Here is a 26,772-nt window from a genome sequence, read left to right as displayed (position 1 = left end):
GACTAATGATGTTCGAGCATCTTTCCATGTTTATTGGTCATTTGTGTATCTTCTTTGTACAAATATCTATTCAAACCCTTTGCTGTTCTTAAATCAGGTTATTTATCTTTTTTATTATTGAGTTATGAGTTCTCTAGATAGTCTAGATACAAGTCTATTTTATCTTCAAATACTTTCTCCCATACGGGGTTGTCTTTTCACTTTATTAATGATGTTCTTTGAAACACAAAGGGCTTGTTTTGATAAAATATTTGTGTTTTTGGTCTTGTATCTAAGAAACCACTGCTTCACTCATGGTCATGAAGATTTAAGTATGCTTTCTTCTAACAATTCTATAGTTTTTGCTCTTAACATTGAAGTCTTAGATCCATTTTGAGTTAAGTTTTGTGTATGGCATGAGGCAGGGGATATACAACTTTAACATTTGTTCATTTCTCTCAGAACAGAGGATTGGCCCCAGTGGCTCAAGCTCAAGAGCTGTGGAAAGGCCCCAGTAAGCATCTGCTGTCAGATTAGGCCAGAGAGCTCAGTGGGACTCTGGTTACACACAGCCTTATAACCTGCATTAAGGGTGTGAACTTATCTTAAGAGACAGAATCAGACCTGAATGCTGGAGAAGACTCTGGCGGCGGGGTGAAGAACGGGACAAGACTGGAGCCTTGTCAGAGGTTATTGCACTAATTCGGAGGATGTGAAGGCTCATTAGGGTAATGGCAGTGAACATAAAGAGCAGTGGTAAGACATGAGAGAATATTTAAGGAGGTAGAATGGACAGAAGACCGAATAACATAAAGAATACAACCTGTGGCCAAAACACAGTATGAATAAAGTCACTGGTTTTATTGAGCAGCTCAACCTCGTTCTGAAGGCAACTGTTCAAGAGGCATTCCAAACAGCTTCTGAGCAATGTACAGCCTCCCACAAGGCTTAAACAGTACCCATGTTAATGTACACATTAGTCTTTGTTAAGTCAGGTTCACTAAATGCATTCACTTTTCATATACTTACTTGCAAATAATGCAACAGGATAGGCTTTTCAGTACTTCAGCCTAGATTTCTGCTCAAGTAAGTTCAAATGTGTGAGGTTTGCCTGTTTACAGATTCTGGTCTATAAAAATGGGAGGTCTCAAGATACCAGAAAGTTTATTCATAGCTAAAAATAACAAAAAGATTTCTTATTCTCCTGAAATAGGAAATACTGTATTTCTATAGTCAAAATGATAAACAATTTTAAAGGCTTTTTAAAAAATTCTTTGAGAATTTTGATGAAATTCATTTATTTCAGTAGAATAAAACAGTAAGCAGCATGAAAATGTAAAGTGCTACATAAAAGCCCCACAACACATAAAATTTGAAAGCTTTCATTGGCTTAAACAGTTACAGGTGAAACAGACATTATATTTTTCTCGAGCATGCTATTTTTAACTACCTTGATATGTAGTCATGTGCTTTGCTGTTCAAAGAAAAAGCCATGAATTACTTTAATCTGAGGATTGGGGGAAGGAGTCCTAAGCCTTTACTAACCAGATCACACACCTGGTTTTGTCCTTACACTCTAATTAAAGGGATAAACTGGGGCTTTAAAAATAAGTTTTCTGAAGTCTCTTCAGGTGGCGTTCGAGTAAGAATAGCCCCAAAGATCGATTTTGCTCATCAACTCCACGATGGGGATCCAGCTGACAACTTAAGGATTTTTAGGTAGCATCTGTGAGCCGAAAGGGAAAGAACAAAAAATATGTCACTTTCAGATATGTGTATCAGGCGCTTAAAAAATGCGAACACAAACAAGAAGGTGGCCTGTCAGTTGATAGGGGAGGGAAGAGAGGCAAATCAGATAAAGAAGGACCTGCACAGTGCAAAATCTTCTTGGCTGAATCAATCTTAAAGTATTGGTAGACCCCATAGAAACATGTAACAAGATCACGTAGATCCAGAGGCCGGCTCAGGTTTGACTGAGAGGAAGTGGAGGGAAGATTGTTCCTAACACACGATTAATCTCAGCATAGGTTGAGAGCAGGGGGACTTGCTTCTTCTCAGGTGATAACATTATTTGGTCTTCCCAGGTGGGTCAGTGACCTCTTGCTAGGAGACCACTGAACCAATATCTTTAGTATTTTGTGTTCCAAACCAAGACTTCAGAATGTGCTTTCTCATGGCAATAAAGTTATAAAATGGTCACCTATAATTTTCCTGACATAGGAGGTCCTCATAAAGTCCTTGAGCTTTTTAAGACTTTACCAACTTTGGCTGTAGATATAACAGAAACAATCTGTAAACACTTTTAAAATGCTAATTTATTAAAGTTTAAGACAATTATGTATTATATAATAGTATACAGTATGTTCTTACTTTAGAATGGACATAAAGGAAAAATGGCTATTAGGTGAAAATAGAAATTGTGTCTTATAATTAACAGAACCAAAGTCCATAGCAGCAGTAAAAATTAAATTTGCCTTTAATACCATTTTACAAATTGTTTCTATCTTGCCCATAATTTCAGTTAGTTAAAACTACATTAAGGACTTTATGAACACCATCCCCAAAGTATTCAAGATACATTATGGACTTTTTGGACTTGTCTAGAACCTGAACGCAATTTACAACATTGAGTTGTAAAAAAAAAAAAAAAAAAAATTACTCACAAATGCACTTTTAGAACATAACCTACTTGAAAGCAGGGGACTGCCTGTATTTAAAAATTAAATCTTCATTAACAAATACTCTCAAGAGTGCCCTCAATGCTGCGACTGAACGTGCTGAAGGCAATGTTTTTCTGTGATTATATGTTCTCACCAAGCATTATGATGATAAAATTATCTGCTAGAATCCGTGGAGCTAGCTAGCACTAACTTACATATTGATTTTGCACTGAAAATTATTTCTTGGGCTTTGATTAGGTGGACAATTCTAAGTAAAGGTTTTTCTAATTTCTATCACTGTTACTTGGGCCCTGAGCTTTTCTGTTAAAATGGTACATGAAATATTTCAACATTATACATATTCCTGGAATAACTAAATTTATAGTGATTACAAAGCTAGGCATATAATACCTTCAAAAGAGATACAATTCAAAGCACAGCAAACATTAAAATCTGAAGATCCTTCCATTTGACTTCTGGAAGAAAATCAAGTGATTTCCTGGCTTGGACCCTTCTTTCCTTAAAAAAAGATCTATAGAGGACTGTTTCCTTTCTTTCTTTGTAAATCTTGTGTGCATTCGGGAGAGAAGGGGATAAGAGCATATCAAAGTGGTTACAAAGCATTATTCCCTCCAAATAACATCCAGTAACAAAGATGTGATCTCATTTCCTCATAAATGTTTGACTGCAATAGTTACTTTCACTGAACAACATTTAGGACATAAAGTAAGTCACAGAATGGGCATCCCAGTATGTCTCCTATGAATGACATTCTCAGCAAGCTGTTTGAAAAGCTCTACTTTCCCTTTTCAACTCTTATCCCTATATCATTCTACATAAGTAGAAACAGAGTACTCAATAAATGGTATTGAGTAACTAGTAATACTCACTGGAACTTAAAACACCTTCTTTAATCCAAAAATTTCAAAGAGTCATACAGAAAAGTATCACAGATTTACATAAAAAGAAGCTGAGGCATGAGAAACAACAGTAAGTTATTTCCCTGTAAAGCAGGTCATACGGTGAGACAAGGGACTTTGACTTCCAGTCCCTTAAACTAAGCAGACACAGTCTGAAAGTCTAGCTATATCTATACTGAATTTTTAAGGATCAAAAAAGGAATGAAGGGTAAATACAAAATAATCTTTTTGTAAACAATTCTTAGATTATACCCAATGCAGAATGTTTAATGAAGCAGTTGAGTCACAGCTCTTAAGACACAAAACAATATTATAACTCAAAGTCAAATATGTACTCATTGGCCAGATATATTCGTCGGAATATAAGAGCTGCCAATGCCAAAGTCAAGATGACAATCAGAACAGCGGATCCGCCATGATCGGTGTGGTTGTCTCTTGGCTGCTGGCCCTGGGTCACATCTGGGGAAGTGGACGACCTTCTCTGATTCTGCTGCTGGGCTCGGCGTTGTCGAGGGCTCATGGAGGTATTCTTAACAACAGGTTGAGCAGGTTGTTGAAGGGATGCTGCTGAGGGGTTCTGGGCTCCATACTAGGAAATTTTAGGAAATTTTGTTTGAAATTGGCAAAGAAAACTTGTATATATACCTGTTATCTATTCAAGAGTACACAGAATCTCAGAGCACTAAAATATGACTAAAGGCAAAACTACCAAGAATGATCTGAATGCTGTAACTAATTATTCACCCTCCTGAATAAGCCGACAACACAACTTACTCTGAGTATGCATCAGGCAGCGGAGGAATTTATCAGCAACAAATAAGGCGAGGACAGAGTTGAGCCATTTGCTCTATAGCTGGCTTTCTATTCTCCTTCAGGTGTAACTTCAGCAATATCTGTTAAACATCTGGGCACCTCACTTCTTGCAGGAGAGCCAAGGAAGAAAGCAATCTGATTTCTTTTTGGCTTGAAAATTTGCCATACTAAATGGCAAAAAGTTAAACTCTCAACAGTGTGTCTTTCATGAACCAGGTCTCTTCCAACATTATCTTACTACAGCAACATGCTTCCACCAACAATCATACAGCATAGGGAAGAATTTCAAACCGTACGTTCTTCACAGCAGTATTGTTATAAAAATTAGATGTGATTTCCAAGCCAGGATTATCTTCTCTCATAACTCCTGTCAATTGAATTGAGCACAAGTCTAGAATACTGTGTATTTGAATTGTGTTACTTTATATATGTAAAGCATACTTTGGCACACTAGTTGGCCCCACAAAGCACAAGATACCAACTGCTTTCTATCCTTACAATGACTGCTTGCTCAAGCATAACCACAATGTGGTACCACGTGATTCAAAATCTTAAATACGGTTTATAGATAAGAAAGCTCTACAAAATACGAATTCCATTTTATTTATATAGACCCCTTAACTCTACCTCTAATAACCCAATGGCCTTTAATTCTTTTACTGAAAACACCTTAAACTGGTTATATTAATGCCAATACCCTTTCAAAAAAAAAAAAAGAATGCATGTTTTCTTCAGAATAACTTTAAAAACTGAGTAAATATAAAACATTTAAAATACTTTCCATTAGAGAAAATTTCAATATTTAGAAGGAAAAAAATCAAATAATATAATTCAAATTTTTTTTTAAAGATTTTTTTGAGAGAAGAGTGTACGAGCGGGGGGGAGGGGCAGAGGGAGAGGGAGAAGCAGGCTTCCCGTGGAGCAGGGATCCCGACGTGGAGCCTCGATCCCAGGACCCTGGGATCATGACCTGAGCCGAAAGCAGTGGCTTAACCAACTGAGCCACCCAAGTGCCCCTCAAATTTTTTAAAAAAGATAAGAGGATGGGCTTTGTCCTGGCAACAGCTATAAACATTAGGGAAGAAACTGCTGATCTAAGTTACCTACAGAAGAAATTACATTTTAAATCTGACATTCATTTCAACAATCAAAGGTCTGAATAATCTGAGTTTTTTAAAACTGTCCTTTGGAAGCACTCAAATGTAGTGACCCATAACACAGAGGTAAAAAAGGAACTACTGACTCTGAGTTAAAAATAAAAGTCACTGCTGATACTGAATTAGAGCTGCATGAACTTGGGACTTCAAACTCCAGGACAGCCAGCAACAAGCTCACTGAAGGGAGTAGATCCACAAAGCAGCAGCATTTTATGAGGTCTCACACTGTCCCAGGCATCATATGCGATCTTAACACTCATTGGGTTGAGCTGAGTTACAGCAGCTGGTAACAGCAACATTCCATTTGAAATCTCCCATTCTTCTGACTGCTCAGCCAAGAAGCTAGAAGTGTCTGATGCAGCAAAAGCACTCAAGGCTTACAGGGAAGGCTCTTAAGGAAAAACATGAAGGTGCTATCAATCGAGAAACCAGCATAAGAGATTGATTCGGCTTAAAGATTTTATTTTATACATGTTATTTTTTCCATTAGTTTGAGGGGAGAATACAATGCCCATGTACTTGACTAGAACAGGGAGCCTTATCATTACTAGGCTGGCTCTACCACTTTGGAGATGCAGGACCCTAAGCAAATTATTCAACCTAAGATTCAGCTCCTTCATCTGTACAGTGAGGATAATATCCAATTCTGTAGTTGTAAGGATTAAAAGGATTAATGATATAAAGTGTTGAGGATACACTACTGCTGATTAAATGTTAGTTATTAATAATATTGTTACTGTTAATATACCCCTTTGGAGACACTAGATTTAGGGTTTTTTTTTTTTTTTAAGATTATTTATTTGAGAGAGAGAGCGTGCATGCAGACGCAGGGTGGAGGGGCAGAGGGAGAGAATCTCAAGCAGACTCTGGCTGAGCTCTGAGCCCTACTTGGGGCTCGATCTCACGACCCTGAGGTCAGGATCTGAGCCGAAACCAAGAGTCCATCACTTAGCCTACTGCACCACCCAGGCACCCCACAGATTTAGATTTTTAAAAAATCATTACTTAGGAGAGTTTTTCAGACCCCTGTTAGTACGATTAATATTTTAGGGGTGCCTGGGTAGCTCAGCCAGTTGAGGGGCCAACTCTTGGTTGCAGCTTAGGTCATAATCTCAGGGTCTGAGATCCGCCCACCCATGGGGCTCCGACCTCCGGGAGACGTCTACTTCAGATTCTCTGCCTCTCCCTCTGCCCCTTCCTCACCACCCCCCATGCATACCCACTCCCTCTCTCTAAAATAAATAAATAAAATCTTTAAAAAAGCATATTTAGAACAACAATCCCTTAAAACATTGACTTTAGATGATATTTTAGTACATGCACTTAATGTAGACATACTGCTTTAATTAGATTCCTATATTTCAGATGCCTTCTGGATGTTATATTAGTATTACTGATTAGTGCTGAGATATCATAAAATTATAAAATTTTTCCTATTTAAAACAATCCCATCGGGCGCCTGGGTGGCTCAGTTGGTTAAGCGACTGCCTTCGGCTCAGGTCATGATCCTGGAGTCCCTGGATCGAGTCCCGCATCGGGCTCCCTGCTCGGCAGGGAATCTGCTTCTCCTTCAGACCCTCCCCCCTCTCATGTGCTCTCTCTCATTCTCTCTCTCTCAAATAAATAAATAAAATCTTTAAAAAAAATAAAAATAAAAATAAATAAAACAATCCCATCAAGGAAAAATGGTAACAACCCCAAGGTTATAGACCCAGAGGAACCTAGATTGCTTGGAGTTTAAGGACTAACTGGACAAAATTTTGGTAGTTCACGTGAAGTTGGCTTTAGCATTTTCAAAATGGTGTGTACGATTGGTGGGGTAGGACCTCTAAATTTTTGCTGTTGACCTACTAAACTTGTCCAAATACACCTATCACTGAATGAAGACTTAAGTCATACCAGTTTCCATTTCCTTAGTTAAGATGAAACGACCATTTTTGGGAAGGTAGAAGTATATGACATGTGTATTTAATCAATTTAAAATAACCATCCCCATCACAAGTAATTCCCTTGTAATACATATAAATTTTTCTAGAATAATCTAGAATAACCAGCATCTGTGAAGGAGTTTTGTGTTTGCTTTTTAATACAAAATGGAATGGCTTATTCAGAACCTCAATCCCTAGGGAGAGGGAAAAAATCTGACAGACTGGAAGAACATAAAACTACCATCAGTATTTTCCCATTTCTACACAGCTAAAAAAATCTGCATCAAAAAGCAACAGATGGCCTGATATTATCTGCTGTATTTAGACTTTGGGCAATCTCTCGCCCCCTCAAGGCTAAAAAAACATAGCTTATCTGGGATTTGATGTATAACATTTTAGTGAATTTATATTACACTTGCATGTAAAGCAGCCACCCCTAGCCAAAACCAAGTTTCAATTACTTCCATGGTGATCAAATTATATAATCATACTCTGAGATAATCTGTATATAAATGTAACTAACTTGCAACTGTAGCAATTGATTACTTATCGGTGTTTTAACCAGAATTGGCATCAATTACCTGTATCTATGAAAAAGAATTCTCAGTTGTATGTACTTTAAAATCAAAATGCACACCTGAAACTAGTGTAACACTGTATATCAACTAATCAACTATACTGCAATAATAAACATTAAAACAAAAGAAGTAAAATCAAACCAAAATGGAAAATACCACTGTAATAATATTATTGGTTGTGCAATGTAATTTACTTAAACTTCTTAATTTCTTTGCCTGTCTTTCTAGTATTTTTTAAAAGTGTCAATCCTAAGATTCATTTATTCAATCAACAAATATGTATTGACCACCAACTGTATACAAGGCACAAGGCCAGGCACTGGGGATACAGTGCAACAGAAAGAGAGCTCTGATCCTCAAGGAACTGACATTCTGGGAAGACAGACAATAAATAATTAATGATAAAATAAATTACAAGTAGAATAAGTATAGTAGAATAAGTATAACTGCAATATGCATTAGGGGGACTTGACATAGATTTAAGAGACTGAAGACAGATTTAAACATATCACAAGTATCAGGAGACTGTCCTTACAGGTGAAAAAAGATAACCACCCTCCTCTCTGAAATGGGATGGTTCCATTTTCTAAAAAACTATAAAATAAAAAAACAATTAGAATTCTAAAGGTGAAAAGTAACCTGAATTTTTTAAATATTTCAAGGTAAAACATATACTGACTAAAATTAACTCATAATATCCCTCTGCAATTCATAAAATTACATGGGGATCATGTAAAAACAATTTCACTCTCAGCATACGCTTCTTCCTTATACCCCTATCTCCAGTCCTCCAACTACGTCCTCCAGCGTTCCCTTTCCCCTTCTCTCTCCAACCTACTTCTCTCTGCCCATCTCACTCTGTGAAAAGGAGAGAACAACCACTCAGGACTATTCGGTCCCACTTTATACTAAGTTATTCCTGAGGAAAGGGCAAATCTGTATTTGCCAGCTTCTATTTCAATTTTCCTGACCCTTTAAAAATCCTCTCTAAAAACTGAAGAAGGGAAAAAAAGAAGTAGCTACTCGACCAAACAATGTTACCAAAAAGACATTTGTTTTTTTATATATAGAGAGAAAATCAATGTTTTTCCCCCATAATCCTAATTATTTAGCAACTATCCAGTCACATTTCTTAATCAATCTCTGATGACCTATACCCACCAATATTTAGACAACAGGTCAGGGCAGAACTAACAAGACACATAGTATTCATTTAATCTTTCATTCAACAATTATTTACTGGGCACTTACTATGTGCAAGGCAGCACTGTCCAACAGAACTTTCTGAGATGATAATGTTTGCTATCTATGCTATCCAATATGGCAGCCACCAGCCACAGATGGCTATGGATTACTTGAAATATACCAGTGTGACTGAGGAACTGAATTTTAAATTTAATTCTGAATAATTTAAATATAAACTTAGATAGCTACATGTGCCTAGTGGCTACGGTACTGGGCAGAGCAGGTCTGAGGCAAATCTTTGGCTCTAGTCCTTTATTAACTGAGTGCCTTAATGCAGCTTAACAAACCTGCCAAAGAAACAGTGCCTATTTAGAAAGTGGCTAATGTATGTATATTTTGTTTTATTCAGAGTGCAGTGCTATACTGTAACTAACTTTTCAGAGAAATCACAGAATTCTGGAGAGACGACAGGACCTAAAAATTATTTAGTCCAACCCTGTTTAATAAGAAAGAAGGTCCAAAAAGTATGAATAATTTGCTTAAGGTAATATGACTCACTAGAGGGAGAGGTAGGCTGGAATCCAACTGTCGGGAGAATCAAAATATTCAGATATTTCATCTAGAGGTTTCCTCCTCCGACTGCAAATAATGATAATGATACAGACATACATGTATGGAAGAGACAAGAGCCATACCGAGGTACTTGCTGCAGCACCCTGGAATGTTGTAGGTATATCATCCTGTAAATCATTTAGTGAAAAAGAGTGGTTTAAGTCCGGCTCAGCGATAGTTTTTCCAGATGAATTGACTTCTGCCTATAAAAAAGGTACACCCAAGAGCAGTGTTACAACAGGAAATGTACAGAATAACCCACACTTACTAATCCTCTCTTGGGCTTATTTTAATTGCTAATGTAATATCAACTACCAATCAGTTAAACATCGAGTGCTCATGTGTCTAAGCCTGTGCTAGGTATTTCAGGAAAAAGCACAGATAAAACCTGTTCTCAAGGAGCTGTTACTTGGTGAGAGACAAAACTAACACCCGTGGTTCATAATCCACAATTCCCAAATAAGTTTTTTGTAATTTCCAGGTGAAGTATGACCTGTGAGGTTATTAACAGTCTTTATCCCACATTAGTGTGAATATTCCCAGGTTTGCTGAGGGAATATTAATAGATTTGATTATGGGGTACTGCCCCAGATCCCACTGCAGGTACTAAAATATGGTGTATGTTTGGTATTTTCTAAAATCTGAAATTCTGATGTACAAAACACATCTGGCCCTCCGATTTTCAGAAAAGCAATTTTAAGTACAATAGGAATCCTCAGAAGGAAGAAAATAACCAATACTTATTAAGCACCTCTTCTTCCAGATAACACAACGAACAGAAGGAACAACTTCTCACAAGAACTGGATATGAAAGGACAGACGGGATGTAAGGGAGGTGAACAGGGAGGAAGTTGCATGCTGCTTAATGCAGGTTGACATTTTTTAATAGAGCTAATTAAATCCCAGAAGTAATTCTATGTTTGAGTAAAATCTATGTGGAAAAAAAGGATATACGGGATATGCCAAAATATTAATAGCAGTTATTTCTTGGGGAGGGATTATGTATGATTGTTGTTTTCTTCTAAATTACTATATTTTCTATAATAATAGCTAAAATTTATTAAGTATCAGGGACAGTTCTAAATACAAAACACTTAAGTGAGTATTAACTCAATCCTCATAAGAATCCTACCAGATAAGTGATATTATTATTTACAGATGAGAAAAAGGTACAGACAGAGTAGCTAAGTAATATGTCTGATGTCCTACTACTAATAAGAGCAAAGCTGAGATCTGAACCCCAGGACTGTATACCAGAGTCCAAGCTCTTAACCACTATGCTGGACTGCCATTGTGAATGTATATTATTAGTTTCGTAATAAGAAAAAATTATTTGTAAAACTTTATTGCAACAGAACTATATTGCTTTACTTTCTATCCAGAATTTGGCAGTAAACACAAGGGTCACATAGTTAGAATTTATTTACAAATTTAGAGTACCTTAAAACTGATTTGTCTAGCCAGTTCCTTGGCTTCTTGGTCAGCTTGGCTTGAATCACTTCCAGATTTTAAAGGCAACAGGACATCCTTCATGGCACAGCCACATCCCTCACAACAGAAATCTTGTGATCTGGTAGGAAATAATTTTTTCGATGGGTATAAATCAAATATTTGAATGTTAATTCAAGACACTCAAATACCGAATGACTCAATTTAAAATAAGAGAACCCTGGATAATTCCATATCATATTCATCTACATGTAAATTAGACATGGCAATATTATAGTTCTGAGACAAATATACAGGTTAGGTTAAAAAAACTCATGTTGGGGTGCCTGGCTCAGTCGGAAAAGCATGCAACTCTTGATCTCAGGGTTGTGAGTTCAAGCCCCACGTTGGGTATGGAGATTACTTAAATAAATAAAACTTTAAAAAAAAAAAAAACAATAAAAACTCATGTCAATTGTATCTCAATTTTTAAAAGTCTAAAGTTAAAAAAAAAACAAAACAGGGCTTATATATTTTTCTAAAGAAAACTAAGCTTTAGATCTATACAACAAAAATATATAAAATGTCTAACTACACTGTCCTCAAGATCACACATAACAAAACTATGTTAAGCCTGTGAAAAAAAGTCCATTATAAAGTTTGAATTATGTTTTAGCTGAAACATACATAAAATAGTAAAGAAGCTACCAAAAATAGAATTTACAAATATTTTTAGGGAAAAAAATCACAAATAGCAGTATAACTAAATAGCAGTATAACTTATGCTAAGTGAAGTAAGTCAGTCAGAGAAAGACAAATACCATATGATTTTACCCATATGTGGAATTTAAGAAACAAAACAAACAAGTGAAGGGGAGAAAAAGAGAGGCAAACCACGAAACAGACTCTTAACTACAGAGAACAAACTGAGGGTTACCAGAGGGGAGGTGTGTGTGGTGGGGAGAGTGTCAGTGGGGGGTGCAGTTAAACAGGTTATGGGGATTAAGGAGGGCACTTGTGATGAGCACTGGGTGTTGGATATAAGTGATAAATCACTAAATTCTACACCTGGAACTAATATTGCACCGTATGTTAACTAGCTGGAATTTAAATAAAAACTTGGAAAAACATAAAAATAAAAAAATAAATAGCAGTATAACTTGAAAGACAGAGAACTCGTATAAAATCCAAAGATTCTGAAATTTATCACTCATTATATTAAGTAGACTCAAGATAAATCTGTTAACTAGACTACTTCCCAAGATTTACTTGTTTTCCTATGTTTTCATTTTCCCCTTTGTATTCCAGATATAGCCAAAAGTGTCCTAACGTTCACAAAAGTGCTGAGGATTTGTATGACTGGAAGTAAATATGTATAATATAGGGCGCCTGGGTGGCTCAGTTGGTTAAGCGACTGCCTTCGGCTCAGGTCATGATCCTGGAAACCCAGGATCGAGTCCCGCATCGGCCTCCCTGCTCAGCAGGGAGTCTGCTTCTCCCTCTGACCCTCCCCCCTCTCCTGTGCTCTCTCTCTCTCAAATAAATAAATAAATAAAATCTTTAAAAAAAAAAAAAATATGTATAATATATAGAAGTATGTACCGTTACATTGCTGAACTTTTTAAAAAATTGTTTTATTGTACTTCCATTTCAACATAATAAAAGCCTTCAGTCTTTAAGAACATGCTAATTATTTATTTATTTTTATTTTTATTTTTTTTTTTAAAGATTTTATTTATTTATTTATTTATTAGAGAGTGAGCAGGAGAGAAACAGCATGAGAGGGGAGAGGGTCAGAGGGAGAAGCAGGCTCCCCGCAGAGCCGGGAGCCCGATGTGGGACTCGATCCCAGGACCCTGGGATCATGACCTGAGCTGAAGGCAGTTGCTTAACCAACTGAGCCACCCAGGCGCCCTATTTATTTATTTTTAAAGATTTTATTTATTTATTTAACAGAGAGAGACACAGCGAGAGAGGAAACACAAGCAGGGAGAGTGGGAGAGGGAGAAGCAGGCTTCCCACAGAGCAGGGAGCCTGATGCGGGGCTCCATCCCAGGACCCTGGGATCACTACCTGAGCTGAAGGCTGACGCCTAATGACTGAGCCACCCAGGCGCCCCAAGAACATGCTATTTAAATTTATTAAACAACTTCATGTGAACAAAACATATGTAAAAGTAGTATTAACTTAGTACGTTGCCGAATATTTTTGTTTCACCAGAAGCAGCACTGCTGTCTGTATCCTTTTGAGAGTCAGCTGTATCCAAATTATTTGCATTAAAATGTGTCCACTTTTAACTGAGAAGTCAAATGAAACTTAAAGGGGAAGGTTAATTTTTAATATATTAATTTATCCACAAGGACAATATGCTCCCATGGATGAATGCAAAATCATGTTTTTAAAAAGCCTCTATCATAGACTAAAAACCTAGAATATATACATTGGGAAGTCTAGAACAAAAAAACACAGTTCTTTTTTTCCTTATACATGAAATGAACTGGATAAAAGTATCAAGACAGAAAGCCAACAAAGAAAATCAAGTAAAAACAAATGTTATATATTCAAAGTACATATTATATAATTTGTGAATAATAGCTGCAGTAAGGTGTATCCCTAGAATCTAGAAATAAGGTTTAAAAAGAAAAGTTGTTGATGAACTCTCCAAGAGTCTATCAAATCTTTCAGACACTAAAATCTATTTGATTTAACAAACAGCTATAGAGGACATATTCTGGGCTGTGCTAGGGTAAGATACACTATAATTTAATTAACGTAGTATGTCTGAGAGGTGGTAGACAGAAGAGTCCAAAGCAGAAAAATGATCAAGATCAAGAATTACAGGGGCACCTGGGTGGCTCAGTCGGTTAAGCGACTGCCTTCAGCTCAGGTCCTGATCCCAGGGTCCTGGGATCGAGCCCCGCATCGGGCTCCCTGCTCAGCGGGGAGCCTGCTTCTCCTCCTTCTGCCTGCCGCTCTGCCTACTTGTGCTCTCTCTCTCTCTATGTCAAATAAATAAATAAATAACATCTTAAAAAAAAAAAAGATCAAGAATTACAGAATGTAAGTAATTTTAAATACTCTTCCTCACCTCACTGCAATTTTGGAATCTTTAACATTTGTTGAGGGTTGGGTCTAGTATTCTAGAATTAGAAAGCCTCTTGACAGGATTTCTTATAAGGTCTCTTCCCTATGCACACTGATTAAAAACATAAACTGGGTTAGAAGTTGTTCTTAAAATAAAAGAGAGAGAGAGAGAATTAGTCTTTGCACTACTGAAAAGAGAGGCTACTCTGAATCTGATGACTAATCTGGGTTATACAGACAGAACGCATCTGAAAAAATGAGAAGGCAATACCACTAGGAAACCATAACTTGATAAAGAAAATCTCCTTTACTTTATCCTGGATCATTTACTGAGCATTTGCTTTGAGCCTGATACTGCAGATGCAAAGATGGATAAAGTAGACTCCCTCCCTCCCCTCAAGAAGTTTTTAATCTTATGGAAAGTTACATATAAACAATTGCGTTGTTTTTGTTTTTGTTTTTTCCATCTGTAATTCTGCCCAAGTAGAGACAAATGACCAGAACTGTTTTCTTGGAGAAGGTATCTCCCACTTCAGGTTGATATTAACAACTACTTTCTAAAAGGAGACAGCATGAAATCAATTCTTTAGACTCTGGTCACCCCTGAGTAGTAAACTGCTACAAATGAAATTCTAAAATAGCAAAAGTGGACTAGATCCTGTAACCAAGGTAACTCACAAAGTAAGAGACAGAGCCTATCTCCTAACAGCCATTATCCAGAACAGTACTTAAATCTTAACAAAGAATGAAATGCAAAACTTACTTTTTGGCAAGTGCTCTTCTTTCCTCTGGTGTGTAATCTAGAGAACCTATAGCTCCCTCTCCTTTTGTTGGCATAAACCCAATGATGGCTAGTAATGCTGTTCTTACTGAAATAAAAAGTAAACATGAATCTAAGTTGTTTTGTAAAAGGAACTGGGTTTACTTTGGAAAGAGAAAAAAAGACACACAGGCTTTCACTGAAGAGGTACAGGTAGTGTGGTTGTATTAAAATGATGGCAAAAATTGAGACAAGGAAAGAATTTTTATTCTCTATTCAATAATATCAAATTAATTATCCAAAACAGCTTCAGTCTCAAGAGGGTGTTATACTTTATAATTACGAATTGATTAGAGTTATAGAAGAGTTATATTCACTTTAAATTAATACTCACTACTCCATGAAGGCTGCCAAGTTTCAGGATGATGTCCTGAGATGCTCAAACAGATTTTCTTGCCTACTTCAAACCGTCCATTAGCCTTAGGAATAAATAAGGCATTTAAAAAACTATATATGTGTTTAATGTTTTATAGTTTATAAGTATAAATATATTTTATAAATAAATAATTTTAAAAGAAAACTTTAAAAGACTATAATCTCCAAGGGGACACAGATTTTTGTCCTCTTATAGACACTCCACAAATACTTATAAAACAATAAAAGCTGTGAAGTTGTAGTACCTTTCTGAAATCTAAATAATTGACATATAATGATGTCCTGATCTCCTTCTCTGAGTACAGTACTGGACTAGGCTCTGTGAAGGATCTAAAAGAGAAGATATGCAGAGGCTAGGAAAAACCTAAGGACTTGGTGTCACCTAACTAGATATTGGTGCAGGAGGCTCCGAGACAGCAGTGATTTTCATAAGGATGATGCAGTATCATAAGACAGGAATACAAAAGAGGCAGATCAGAGGTAATGATTTCGATTTTGGACATGGATCTGCTGTCTCGGTGGAAGAGCTATTGATGACATACAGCAGACTTCACAGAGGTGACCAGTGAAGCCATTTCATAGAAATAAGAGAAAATAGCTGATGTCTGAACTTACAGAATATCCATACTCAGAGGAAGGGGAAGGAAGAAGAGGCATGAAATTAGGATACAAGCTCCAAGTAGCCAGAGAATTTGACTTATTCTCGGCCACATCTACAAGGTGCATGACATATGTTTTTTTTTTTAAGATTTTATTTATTCATTTTTAGAGAGCAGGGGGAGGGGCAGAGGGGGAAGGAGAGGGACAAGCAGACTCTGCACTGAGCGTGGAGCCTGACTCAGGGATCAGTCTCACAACCCTGAGATCATGACCTGAGCTGAAATCAAGAGTCAGACGCTTAACCAACCGAGCCCCATGGTGCATGACATATGTTTAATAAATATTTGCTGAATGAAGACTGGAGAGTACTTTTCAAAATAGAGGACGTGAACCAGAAAGATCAAATACTGAAAATCAGGAAGGCAGGGCTGATTCTCAGCCAGTGTGCTAACCATGACCATACATTGGCTAACCACTGAAATATTTCTGTACTCGTTGGTTAACAGCTGCTGCCCCAACTACCCACCCCCCACCCGTTTCCCCATGCAGCAGCCCCATCCCCTGAAACACTTGGCTCTCCCCATGATCTAGCAACTAAAAAGTAACTCCTAACACAGTAGGGCCCCTCCAGGACCCTGCTCCAGGCCTACTGCCGGTATTAACAATTCTCAACACCACCTAATATTTGTTAAGCAGAACATTTTATATGATAGGAACTTTATATTGTGACTGTATTTACCATACACAACCCCTGACAGACGAGAAAACTGAATTTCAAAACGATTATGCAACCTGCCTGCTGTAATGGAAAGAGCAGTGGTCAGGATCCAGGTCTATTGGCTCTGAAACTAATGCTCTTTCCACTACACAAAGTATCAGTAAAGACAGCTTTAGTTTAGTATTTATTGATGAATACATTTGTTTTACCATTTGCTACTCCATGTGTGTCAGATATTTAACTTAGATGGGCTGGGATGAGGACTGAGAAGAGGCAGTGCAATTTCTCCAACTGGTCTCTGAGACTGGTGTAGTAAGCATGCGGAAACCAGACTGCCACAGGCTAAACTAGAGGAAGGATGTCTTGAAGTTATCAAAGAGAAAATAGGACAACAGCTTAAAGAGGTAGGAGAAAGGCTTTTGTGTTTTGTTTTGGTTTTTTCAAGGTTAGAAGATAATTAGACATACTTGCAAATTAAAGGAAAGGAGGGAAGGAGAGCTTAATAAGAGAGGAATTTACTCTGAAGGAACAACATCCCAGAAAAAAAATAAGAGAAAACTGGATCAACAGTTTTCCTTCACATGGAGGTGAAATATGTGAAGACAGAAATTCTAAGATATAAATAGTAATAATATAACTAACATTTATTGAGGACCCTGTGACAGTTATTTTCAGAGCTGTACGTAAAAATGAGGAAACTGAGGAAAAGAGTATAAGAAAGGTGAGAAGCTGAAGGTGATGATGTGATTAAGAGATATAATAACATTAACTATCCTTTCCTGAGTACTTACCAAGTGCCAGACACTGTGCCTAGCACTTTGTATCCACTAATTCATTGAATCCTATCAACCACACTATGGCAACTGTGCATTCATGAGCATCAATAATTCCTAGGAATTATTTTTTGGGGAAAAGAACTGTACTATCAAGTCCTGGTCCCCAAAGACAAAATTATAACAATGTTCTGCTTTATTTCTTAATGAAAATGAGTCTACTAACCATGCTTTGCAGTCACCATGAAGAGTTAAATCACAAGCATTCCAAAAAGCCAAGAATTCTTACCGTTAAAAGAATAATGCTCGGTGGTTTCATGGGATATTCTGGGGGCAGTACTATTCGTCCATGATAAACTCCTCCATCAAAATCAGAATCTGGGGGCCCTCTAACTGTGAAGTGCCACTCAAAAAGGTTATCCTGAACAAAAACAATAACCAGCAAGGAATCAATAACATTAAAATGTTTGATCATCTTTATTAATGAGTACCAGAAATATTCCTGGATGAGAAAAATGAAATGTTTCACATTACTAGAATAGTTTCTAATGCACAAAATATCTCAAGTATAAAATTTATAAATAAAAGCTATTTAATCTAGTTTTCATGTCCCACGAGAGCTAAAATCTTTTTTAAACAAATGCATTTAAAAACAGCTGAGCAGTTATATATTCATAAGATTACAGATTTAATTAAGCTAAATTAATCCTTGAATACTAATTAGTGATAATTATTAATCAAATAATTGCTGTAAATGTGGATTATTTTTACAAACTTTAAAAAATTATCCCTCATAGACGCTTAAGAGCTTATTTATAAGTAGTCAGTAATATTAATAAATATGCTATCAACATCATCTTAGAGTCCCCAGGTACTTTACAGTTTACAGTGTGCAAAATATTTGCACATACTTTATTACATTTTATTTTCACTATTATCATGGAAATCAGACTGAGCACATTTAAATACCCTCCTTCTACAGATGAGAAGACTGAAAAGAGATAGAGATGTTTGTGCAAAAAGCCCAGACTAGCTGCAGGGGTCCCTTCAAGGGTCCAGGTCTTCCACACTAAAGAGTTTGGGGTTCTTTCCATTACCCCTCCCTCCCTCATACTCAAAACCTAAAACCAATTTAGCATCTGAGAACATTTTATAGAGACTGGAAATTTGTTTCTAATATGTTGGATTCTGAATGGCTAATGAAATAAATACTAAGAAAATACAGGGAGTAAAATATATCAATAAACCACACCAAACACATCTGCAATGACTCAAAACAATGAAAAAAACAATTTTAAGGAATTCATTTAAAATATTAAAGTATTAAAATCCATATGTAAAAGATGGAAACTAACCTCTAATGGCTGTGCATGGTAATGATCTGTTGGATCTTTTAATTCTGCTGCTTCTTTCATTAAACGCTTAACAGCTAAAATAAAATTCATAAGATAGAGACATTTAAAATACACTTTTCCAAGAGATTAGCACAGATTTACAAACCTAATGAAAAAGTTCCTACTTCAATAAAAAATGTATAGAGGACTAGTTCAACTGAGTATATGGTAGAAGTTTAATTATGAGATAACAGTATTAACTGGAGAGGGGAAGGACATGGTAGCTAGGCATTAGAAGAATTATATATTAAATTAAATATTTAGGGCAGTACTATTTTTATTTAATAAGTACTTACATATGCTTTGTATGTGCTAGCACTCAAACATTAACTCATATAATCCTCTGAACAATGCTATGAGATAGGTACTATTTTTTTCCCATTTTCCAGACAAAGAAACTGACATATGGAGAGATTATGTAACTTTTCCAAGGTCACACAGCTAGTAAATGACAGCTGGGATTCTAACACAGGCAGTCCAACTCTATCTTGTTAAAATGCCTATATTAACAGAAATTCATGCTCTGGAATTCATGCTCATTAACAGTAGACCCCCCCCCATATTCCCACCTCTTGGGAATTTCCACCCACTGTCTTACATTAATATAAATGGGTGGCCCCAGAGGTCACTGAATCTCCATAGTTCTAACTGAATTCCTTTTTTTTTTTTTTTTTTTGGTAGGTTCCATGCTCAATGTGGGGCTTGAGCTCACAACCCTGAGATCAAGAATCTCATGCTCTACTGATTGAGCCAGCCAGGTGCCCCTTGAATTCCTTTTTGAAATGACTTCAGCTTAATTAAAACTTCCAATCCACAGACCCCATGATTTTCTATACCTATATTCACTTCCCTCTTTATCCACACACTTGGCTCTTAGGAGTTTTTTCATAATCCTCTAATAAAATGCAATTCTAGCTGACGCAACCCAACCATCTTCTTATTTGGTATCTATACCCAAACAGCTGAGCATTACTGAAAGAGGGGTGGGGGGGAGTCACAGAGGCAGGCACATGGATGCCATTATAAGGTTATTATCAACAACCTCCATTGGGACACAATGCCACCTAATATTCCTGAATTTCTCTGGTAAGCCCACCAGCCCACTCCAACTAGCACCCCAAGACTATTTCACACCTGTTTACTCCTCATCTTATTCCTCTTCCACCTCTTGGAGTTAACGGCACAGCCTTCTACTTCCATGGTAAATGACTGTGGGCAGCCTATCACAACCTACAGTCCTATCTGTATCTGTACCCTCTTTCCTCTCCTACTGACTCTCAAAGGTCAATCCTTTGATCCCAGCCCCTCTCACCTCAAGTTTTAGGTGCCAAAAAATGTCAGGATACTCGTGTAGGAAAGCAAAGCCAGGGAAAAACCAGGTAGCCCAAGGCTCCCCAAAACTCTGTTTGAAAACCAATTGATGTAGTTCAATACGTGCTATAAGAGAAGTATGTACCAGGTGGGTACCCTAACCTGAGAGCAGAAAGAAGAGAAAAGGGGTGAGGTACTGACATCTAAAAGAAAGACAGTAGGAATTATGCATGGATATGAATAGGCAGAGGAAACAATAAAAGGCAGAGGGAGAAGCAGACTCCCCGCCAAGCGGGGAGCCCACTACGGGGCTCGATCCCAGGACCCCAGGCTCATGACCTGAGCCGAAGGTAGATACTTAACCAACTGAGCCACCCAGGCGCCCCTACCTATATGTTTCTAATCGAGCATTTGTCATGCTTCTCAGCTTGCAATACTGTTCCCAGTCCCACTCCTTGTCTCATCTAGACTGGCTTTAAGTAACTTCCTCAGGAAGGTCTCCCTGACACCTTCCCTTGTACATGCTGAGGAATGACTAGAGATTCCCACCTGGACAGATAAAAATTTCTAAGGCGTCCTGGAGGGGAGTGGAGACCAGAAATACTCTCCAAGTTATTCTAATGGTCTGTCAGGTTTGGAAGTCACTACCCTAGAAACTAGATTGAATCCCCTTGCTATAAGCCCTCATAACACTCTGTATTTTATCTTTCATAAAGTTCATCTCACTTGTAATTACTTAACACCAGTCTTTCCTGCTAAACAATTTACTTCACTGAAGGCTCCTCAGGGCTTAGCACATAGTAAACACTCAAATATTAGTTTAATTGAATTTTCCTATCATCCCTCCAAAAATCTCTTTCCAAGCATCTGATTAAAGGCAATGGTTTTCAAACTTATTTGACAATAAGATTAAATCCTTTGTTCGAAAAAAAAGCTTAATGAGAACCTCAATATGTAAAAGAGGTAACAGAGCTGTTTTGATTGAAGAAGCCAGCATGGAAGGGCCTTCAAGCAGTTTACTCCCTTCAACCTAGTCTATCAAAGGGTCCCATGGAACAAAGATGGAAAGACCCCGATTTAAAGCCACATAAAAGTATCATTCTTTCAAATTAATATTATTAGATATAAATAAAATCATGGAAGCTGTTACGAAGTTAATTTATTTGGCTGCTGTCGGCAATCACAGATGTCATAGATTATTTTTCCTTCATTCCTCATCAGCTGGCTGAAAGATTAAGCTGAAGAACAGATTTTATGTCATTCCGTACCCTTACCACATTTTCTCTGCCTCTCTCCCACTCAGCTCAGTTCAACAGGAGAGATGTAAGAAAGAAATATCCAGTGGTACCTGGATATTATGAGAGATGTAAGAAAGGGTCAGAATTGATTTAAGAATGCATTTAAAGGAACAGTAATTTGCTCAACAACTAAACATGCTTATTTTATTAGTATAGGCCACACAGGCACATACCATGTGAGAGCTGAAGCCACATAGCCAAACAGAAGATAATATTAGTCTAGTGTTCTCATGATCTTTTTTTTCTGAAATTACATATATTATAAACACCTTAGTGCAAAAGAATATGGACTCTGAATTAGGCTGCATTAAACTTCTGGCTCTGACATTTTGTAGCTCTAAATCCTTAAATAAATCACTTAATTTTATTCTTCTTCAATGTTTGTACCTATTGAATGGGAGTCAATAATTTCTTCATATAATTCTCCCTTCCTTCCCCCTCTCCCCTTCCCCCATCACAAGGTATTAAGGTCAGAAATAGATTGGGATATAAGGCTCTCTCCCTGGTTCAAAACCAGGCAGTGAGCATATGTAGTTGGCCTCATGGCATGGCTCTCTGGTTCCCAAGGAGAAATATCACTGCTATGGAATAGTCAAGTTTCGAAATACTGCCTGGCAACTGGGGCTACTGCATAGTCTGCCACTCCTGATACTCCATCTCTTGCTATCACATAGTTAGAAAACTTTTTCTGATCAGCTCCTCTCTTCTACCATGGTGAGATAAGATGTGCCAGGGAAGGGAAAGAAGTGGGGAGCACCTGCATACCTGCTCTTGTTCTTTTTTATGGAGGCCACACGATCTCTCTAGATCCAGGCTCTAGGCTCCATGGGCCCAGGCGTTAGCGATCTTCCCATGCCCAGGCTCTACCTCACTAGGCTTACACTGGGCTTTGGAGACAAAGCTTTAGCTAAAGAGATCTTTTACAGGTCACTGTCTCTCATGTATCTGATTTCTCTTGGAAAGCAAATACCTTAATACAATCAATCTCCAAAGCATAGGTAAAATGCAGGAGGCAGGTATACTGAGGATATGAACCCAGTGTCTGCTCCCCAAGTGCCTCCTCCTGCTCCCATAGTAAAGGCACTTAAGCAAATGTTTAAGGACTAGTGCTTCTGCCCGGAAATACCCTACAAAGATACCCATTCAACAAATATTTAAAGAATGTCTGAGTGATGGAGACAGAAGAATAACCAAGACCTGCTTCTTGCCTTCAAAAAGCTCACAGTGAGAAAGACATGAAAACAACTACAATACAAACACTAAGTGTGTACAAATACAGGGACTACCTTATAGTCTACCTAATAGTCTGCCCAGGGTGGCTGGGCAAGGCTGAACCTTAAAGAAGCATGAAGAATGGGAATTTCCAATGGATTAAAGGGAAGCCATTCTAAGCAAAGGTTCCAACAGGGACCAAAGCATACAGGTGAGAAGAGTGGCTCCATCTGGACAGTCACTTGGGAAAAATGGATACATGGCAAAAATACAAAGGAGAGGGGGAAAAAAAGCAAAGGAGCACAGTTGTAGGAAACTAGGTTGGTGAGAAAGGCAAGGATCAAATCATGAGCAGCCCTGTAGGCCAAGCTAAATACTTTACTTTGAACTTTATACACAGCTATTAGAAAGCTACTGAAAATTTTTCAATTTGAGGAGTGATCAAATCAGTTTTATTTTACTGGATCTGGTGACAATGGTGCAGTCAAATGCTCTACCCCTGAGCTATACCCTCTGGATCTGGTGACAATGGTGACTGAATAAATACTTGTCTGCGTGGACTGGTGCCCATGTGAGAATGCCTGCCTGTGTGTGTGTTCCAGGCCAGGGGGTGGAGTAAAGGTGTAGACGAAGAGATCAAAGATGATTCCCACAAGTGCCTAGCTGCTGTCAATCCCTGGAATAAGGAAGGGATGAGGTGCAAGTTTGGGGGAGGAGAGTAAATTGATGAGTTTGGTTTTTTGTTACCTTGTAGAGATTTTTTCAGTCTGTGGGAAATCTGGGTGAAGCTGTTAGATCACCAGTAATTCACACTAAGAACATGGATAGGACAGCTCCCAGATTTCTGGTGGAGATGGTGGGTGCCTTTGCTCTGGTCTCTTATACACCAATCACCTGCTAAACACACCCATAGGCCCTTCTGAAGAAAGCTGCCACAAGAGGTTCTTTATACATAGGTCTCCCTACTTTGTACTATGAGAGCCTACTACCTGGGCCAGAGCAGACCCAAAAAGGGATCAGGGAGCTTGATGCAGAGCACCTACTGATAAGCTACGTCAGAGGCTTATGAGATGGCTCCATACAGAGCTTTGCCCAGAACCACAAGTCCATTCCAGAAAAATCACAAAGAAATGTTTTCTTACTTTTTTTTTTTTAAGATTTTATTTATTTATTTGACAGAGAGAGAGACAGCGAGAGAGGGAACACAAGCAAGGGGAGTGGGAAAGGGAGAAGCAGGCTTCCTGCTGAGCAGGGAGTCCAACGCCGGGCTCAATCCCAGGACCCCAGGATCATGACCTGAGCCGAAGGCAGACCCTTAACCAACTGAGCTACCCAGGCGCCCCAGTTTTCCTACTTACCAAGTGAACAAATTACTATCCACATGCTAGCACACTGGCCCCGAACCAGTTATGTGTATTCTCTTAATTGTACCATCCATACCTCTAAGACAACTGCACATTACAGAGAAAGGGTTCTATCTCTTACATTGTGCAGTGCTTTTAACTACTTTTTTTCACATAAGCATTACTCTAAAAATATCACAGGACTGAGAATAAAACAAAGGAAGGAAGCATTTCCACCATGCCTCCTAGCATTTCTAGTAAGTCCCATATATCATCTAATTCACCTTCACCATGAACTCCAAATGATCCACACAGTAACAAACAAACAAAAAAAGATCTTAAAAAAGTCATTTCGTGTAGAACAGCAACACCACCTTTGAGGAAATGATACCAAAAAAGAGGAAGCAATTTATAACACTGGGGCATGTCCACCAAAGCTCAGCCATCTGACAGATCATATACTTTGGAAATGTACAAAATTCTGGAAAATTTTGAAAGCTTTTCATAACCTCAGGTATGATAATGTATCAAACCTGAGCAATGTGCTGTAACAACAATGTTTTGGGACACACCAGTTCTCTATTCCAAACTGCACTACTATTTATATTTCCATTATTCTCTGGACATTCCACTAAGTACCTCAGCTGTCCTAAGGAACTTGGTACCATGTGATCAAGTAGTCACCATACATTTTTACCCACATAGTTTTATTTAAATCTATGACAATCTAAACAACTTAAGCATTCTAACATCTAACCTTAAAACTAAGGTTTTCTTTCCCTTTCTCTTTTACTTTCCTACCCCCCCCCCCCGGGGTGTTCTTAAGAGATGGGCGGGGTGTGGGGCTGGGGGGGGTCCTTAACCCACTGAAATTGAATTGTATAAATGCATTTCTTGAAAGCCCATAGGCTTCACCAGATTTTTAAAGCAGTCTATGGACCCCCCCAAATGTTATCACCCATTCTACACACTTGGTCACCTAAGAACACTTCTCAGCCTGACAGCACTCAGGCTAACAATGCTCTGTTCAGTCAATATCCTCAGACTTTTCTGGAGTTCCTACATATTAAGTATTTTTTAAAAATCAAAGGTTCACAATGTCAGCTCTTTCCATAAGGATGCTAATCTTGCTGATTCCTACCAAAAAGATGCTTTCTTGGAAGGAAAAAAAAAGCAGCAGCAAATATTTGGTCAAACCATCACTAATATTCTAGGATTATCATTTAGAGCTGAACTGTGGAGTTTCTCCCTCCTCACAAATTTATCAAGGTACAGACAGAATAAATACCACTTACAGACCCTAGTGATTCACTTCCAGCCTGCCTTAATATGAGAGAGCTGCTTACTTTTCTTGCATCTTTATAATGCACCAGAAAAGAACTTGAAGCTAGGATTGTCTGGGCTGTTCTGTGAATGAAGCAGGGGCACTAAATACAGGAAGTCTCTAGGACTGAATATAGATATATATCATGTTAGTCGTCGTGGCAAAAATCGTGGTTAGCTCTAAAGTACACGGCTCATCTAGTTTTCTTAGCTCTTTGGTTAATTGGTTTAGTACAGAATATTTCCTCTAGGTCTGGAATTCCACTCGCCCCAAATGCTGCAAATGGGATATTTAAACAACCAAATCCTCACATGCAAGTGAGTCAAACAGCTAATAAAAGTCCGGTGGCAGCGACGAAGGGATAACGACGGTCTGTGTTCAGGTACCGCGAGGGACTGTTAACTATTACCCACGGACATCACCTTTACACCTGTTCTTAGGGATGAGTTCAGGACCCAGCACTACGCGACCAAGATGAGGAAAGGGAAAGTCCGGGTGCTGCGGGGAACTGGCCGGTCCCCAGGACTGGCGGCCGGTGCCCGCCCGGCCGCCCTGCGGCCTGCACCATCCCGGCAGGCGGCGGTCTCGCGTAGAGCGCGAAACCCCGAAGCGGAGCCGCGAGTGGCGGCGGACGCGAGGGACCCGCAGCGCCGGGCCCGGGAGCCCAGGGTCACCCCGCCCTCCCCGGCCCACCTGGCGGCGCCGCCCGCCCGCCGCCTCCAGCCCGGCTCACCCGGACTCTTCAGGTTGTAGCGGGTCTCCATGGCGGATCGCTGTCCCGGCTCTGGCCTCCCGGCCCGCCGCCTCCACCTCTCCGCGCCGCAGCTGCCCGGGTGTCAGCACGGCTCGGGCCGATTGGGCCAGGCCGAGGGAGCCTCGGCAGACGCCGCCCAGCCCTGGCCCGGACTGCGGGCGGGGGCTGGGGGAGGAGTGTGAGCGTGCGGGCGGGGCGCGGGCTTCGCGATGGCGCCGCCTCCTCCGCGGCTCCCCCCGCCTCCCTGAGGGCCGGGCAGGCGCCGGCGCCGGCCGGGGCGTCGCTGAACCGGGCGGCCGGGCTGGAGGTGAGCCTCCTCGTCTGGCCGCGGGCCCAACCCCGCCGCGGCCGCCGGGTCTGCGTCACCCGCCCTCGCCCGGGTTTTGTGAAGTTTCCCTGACGTGGCGGTCGCTTCGTGGCAGTCGGTCAGCCCCGGCGCCCGTCACTGCGCGGTCGCCGCTGGGCCCGCGATGGTCGCTCCGGGATCTGCAAAAGCGGGCGGCGTC

The 26,772-nt window shown here is 39.1% G+C and overlaps 1 protein-coding gene across 2 annotated transcripts; it reads right to left on the bottom strand.

Moving 5' to 3' along the window:
• Nucleotides 1-819: 819 nt before the first annotated feature.
• On the bottom strand, nt 820-26,433 carry UBE2J1 (ubiquitin conjugating enzyme E2 J1). Of its 2 annotated transcripts, XM_078055009.1 has the most exons (9): nt 26,246-26,433; nt 21,610-21,683; nt 18,986-19,059; nt 17,920-18,051; nt 15,499-15,583; nt 15,108-15,213; nt 11,273-11,402; nt 9,916-10,035; nt 820-4,148 (listed from the first exon to the last, which is right to left on the bottom strand). In XM_078055009.1, the coding sequence occupies exons 3-9, from the start codon at nt 19,043-19,045 to the stop codon at nt 3,870-3,872; spliced, it is 912 nt and encodes a 303-aa protein (XP_077911135.1). In that variant the 5' UTR covers nt 19,046-19,059; nt 21,610-21,683; nt 26,246-26,433; the 3' UTR covers nt 820-3,869. The 2 variants fall into 2 exon arrangements, with proteins under 2 accessions (XP_077911135.1, XP_035921061.1); XM_036065168.2 differs by lacking the exon at nt 21,610-21,683.
• Nucleotides 26,434-26,772: the final 339 nt, after the last annotated feature.

Source organism: Halichoerus grypus, chromosome 9 (genome assembly GCF_964656455.1).
Source record: "Halichoerus grypus chromosome 9, mHalGry1.hap1.1, whole genome shotgun sequence".
NCBI lineage: Eukaryota > Metazoa > Chordata > Mammalia > Carnivora > Phocidae > Halichoerus > Halichoerus grypus.
This window is presented reverse-complemented; position numbering and strand designations above follow the sequence as displayed.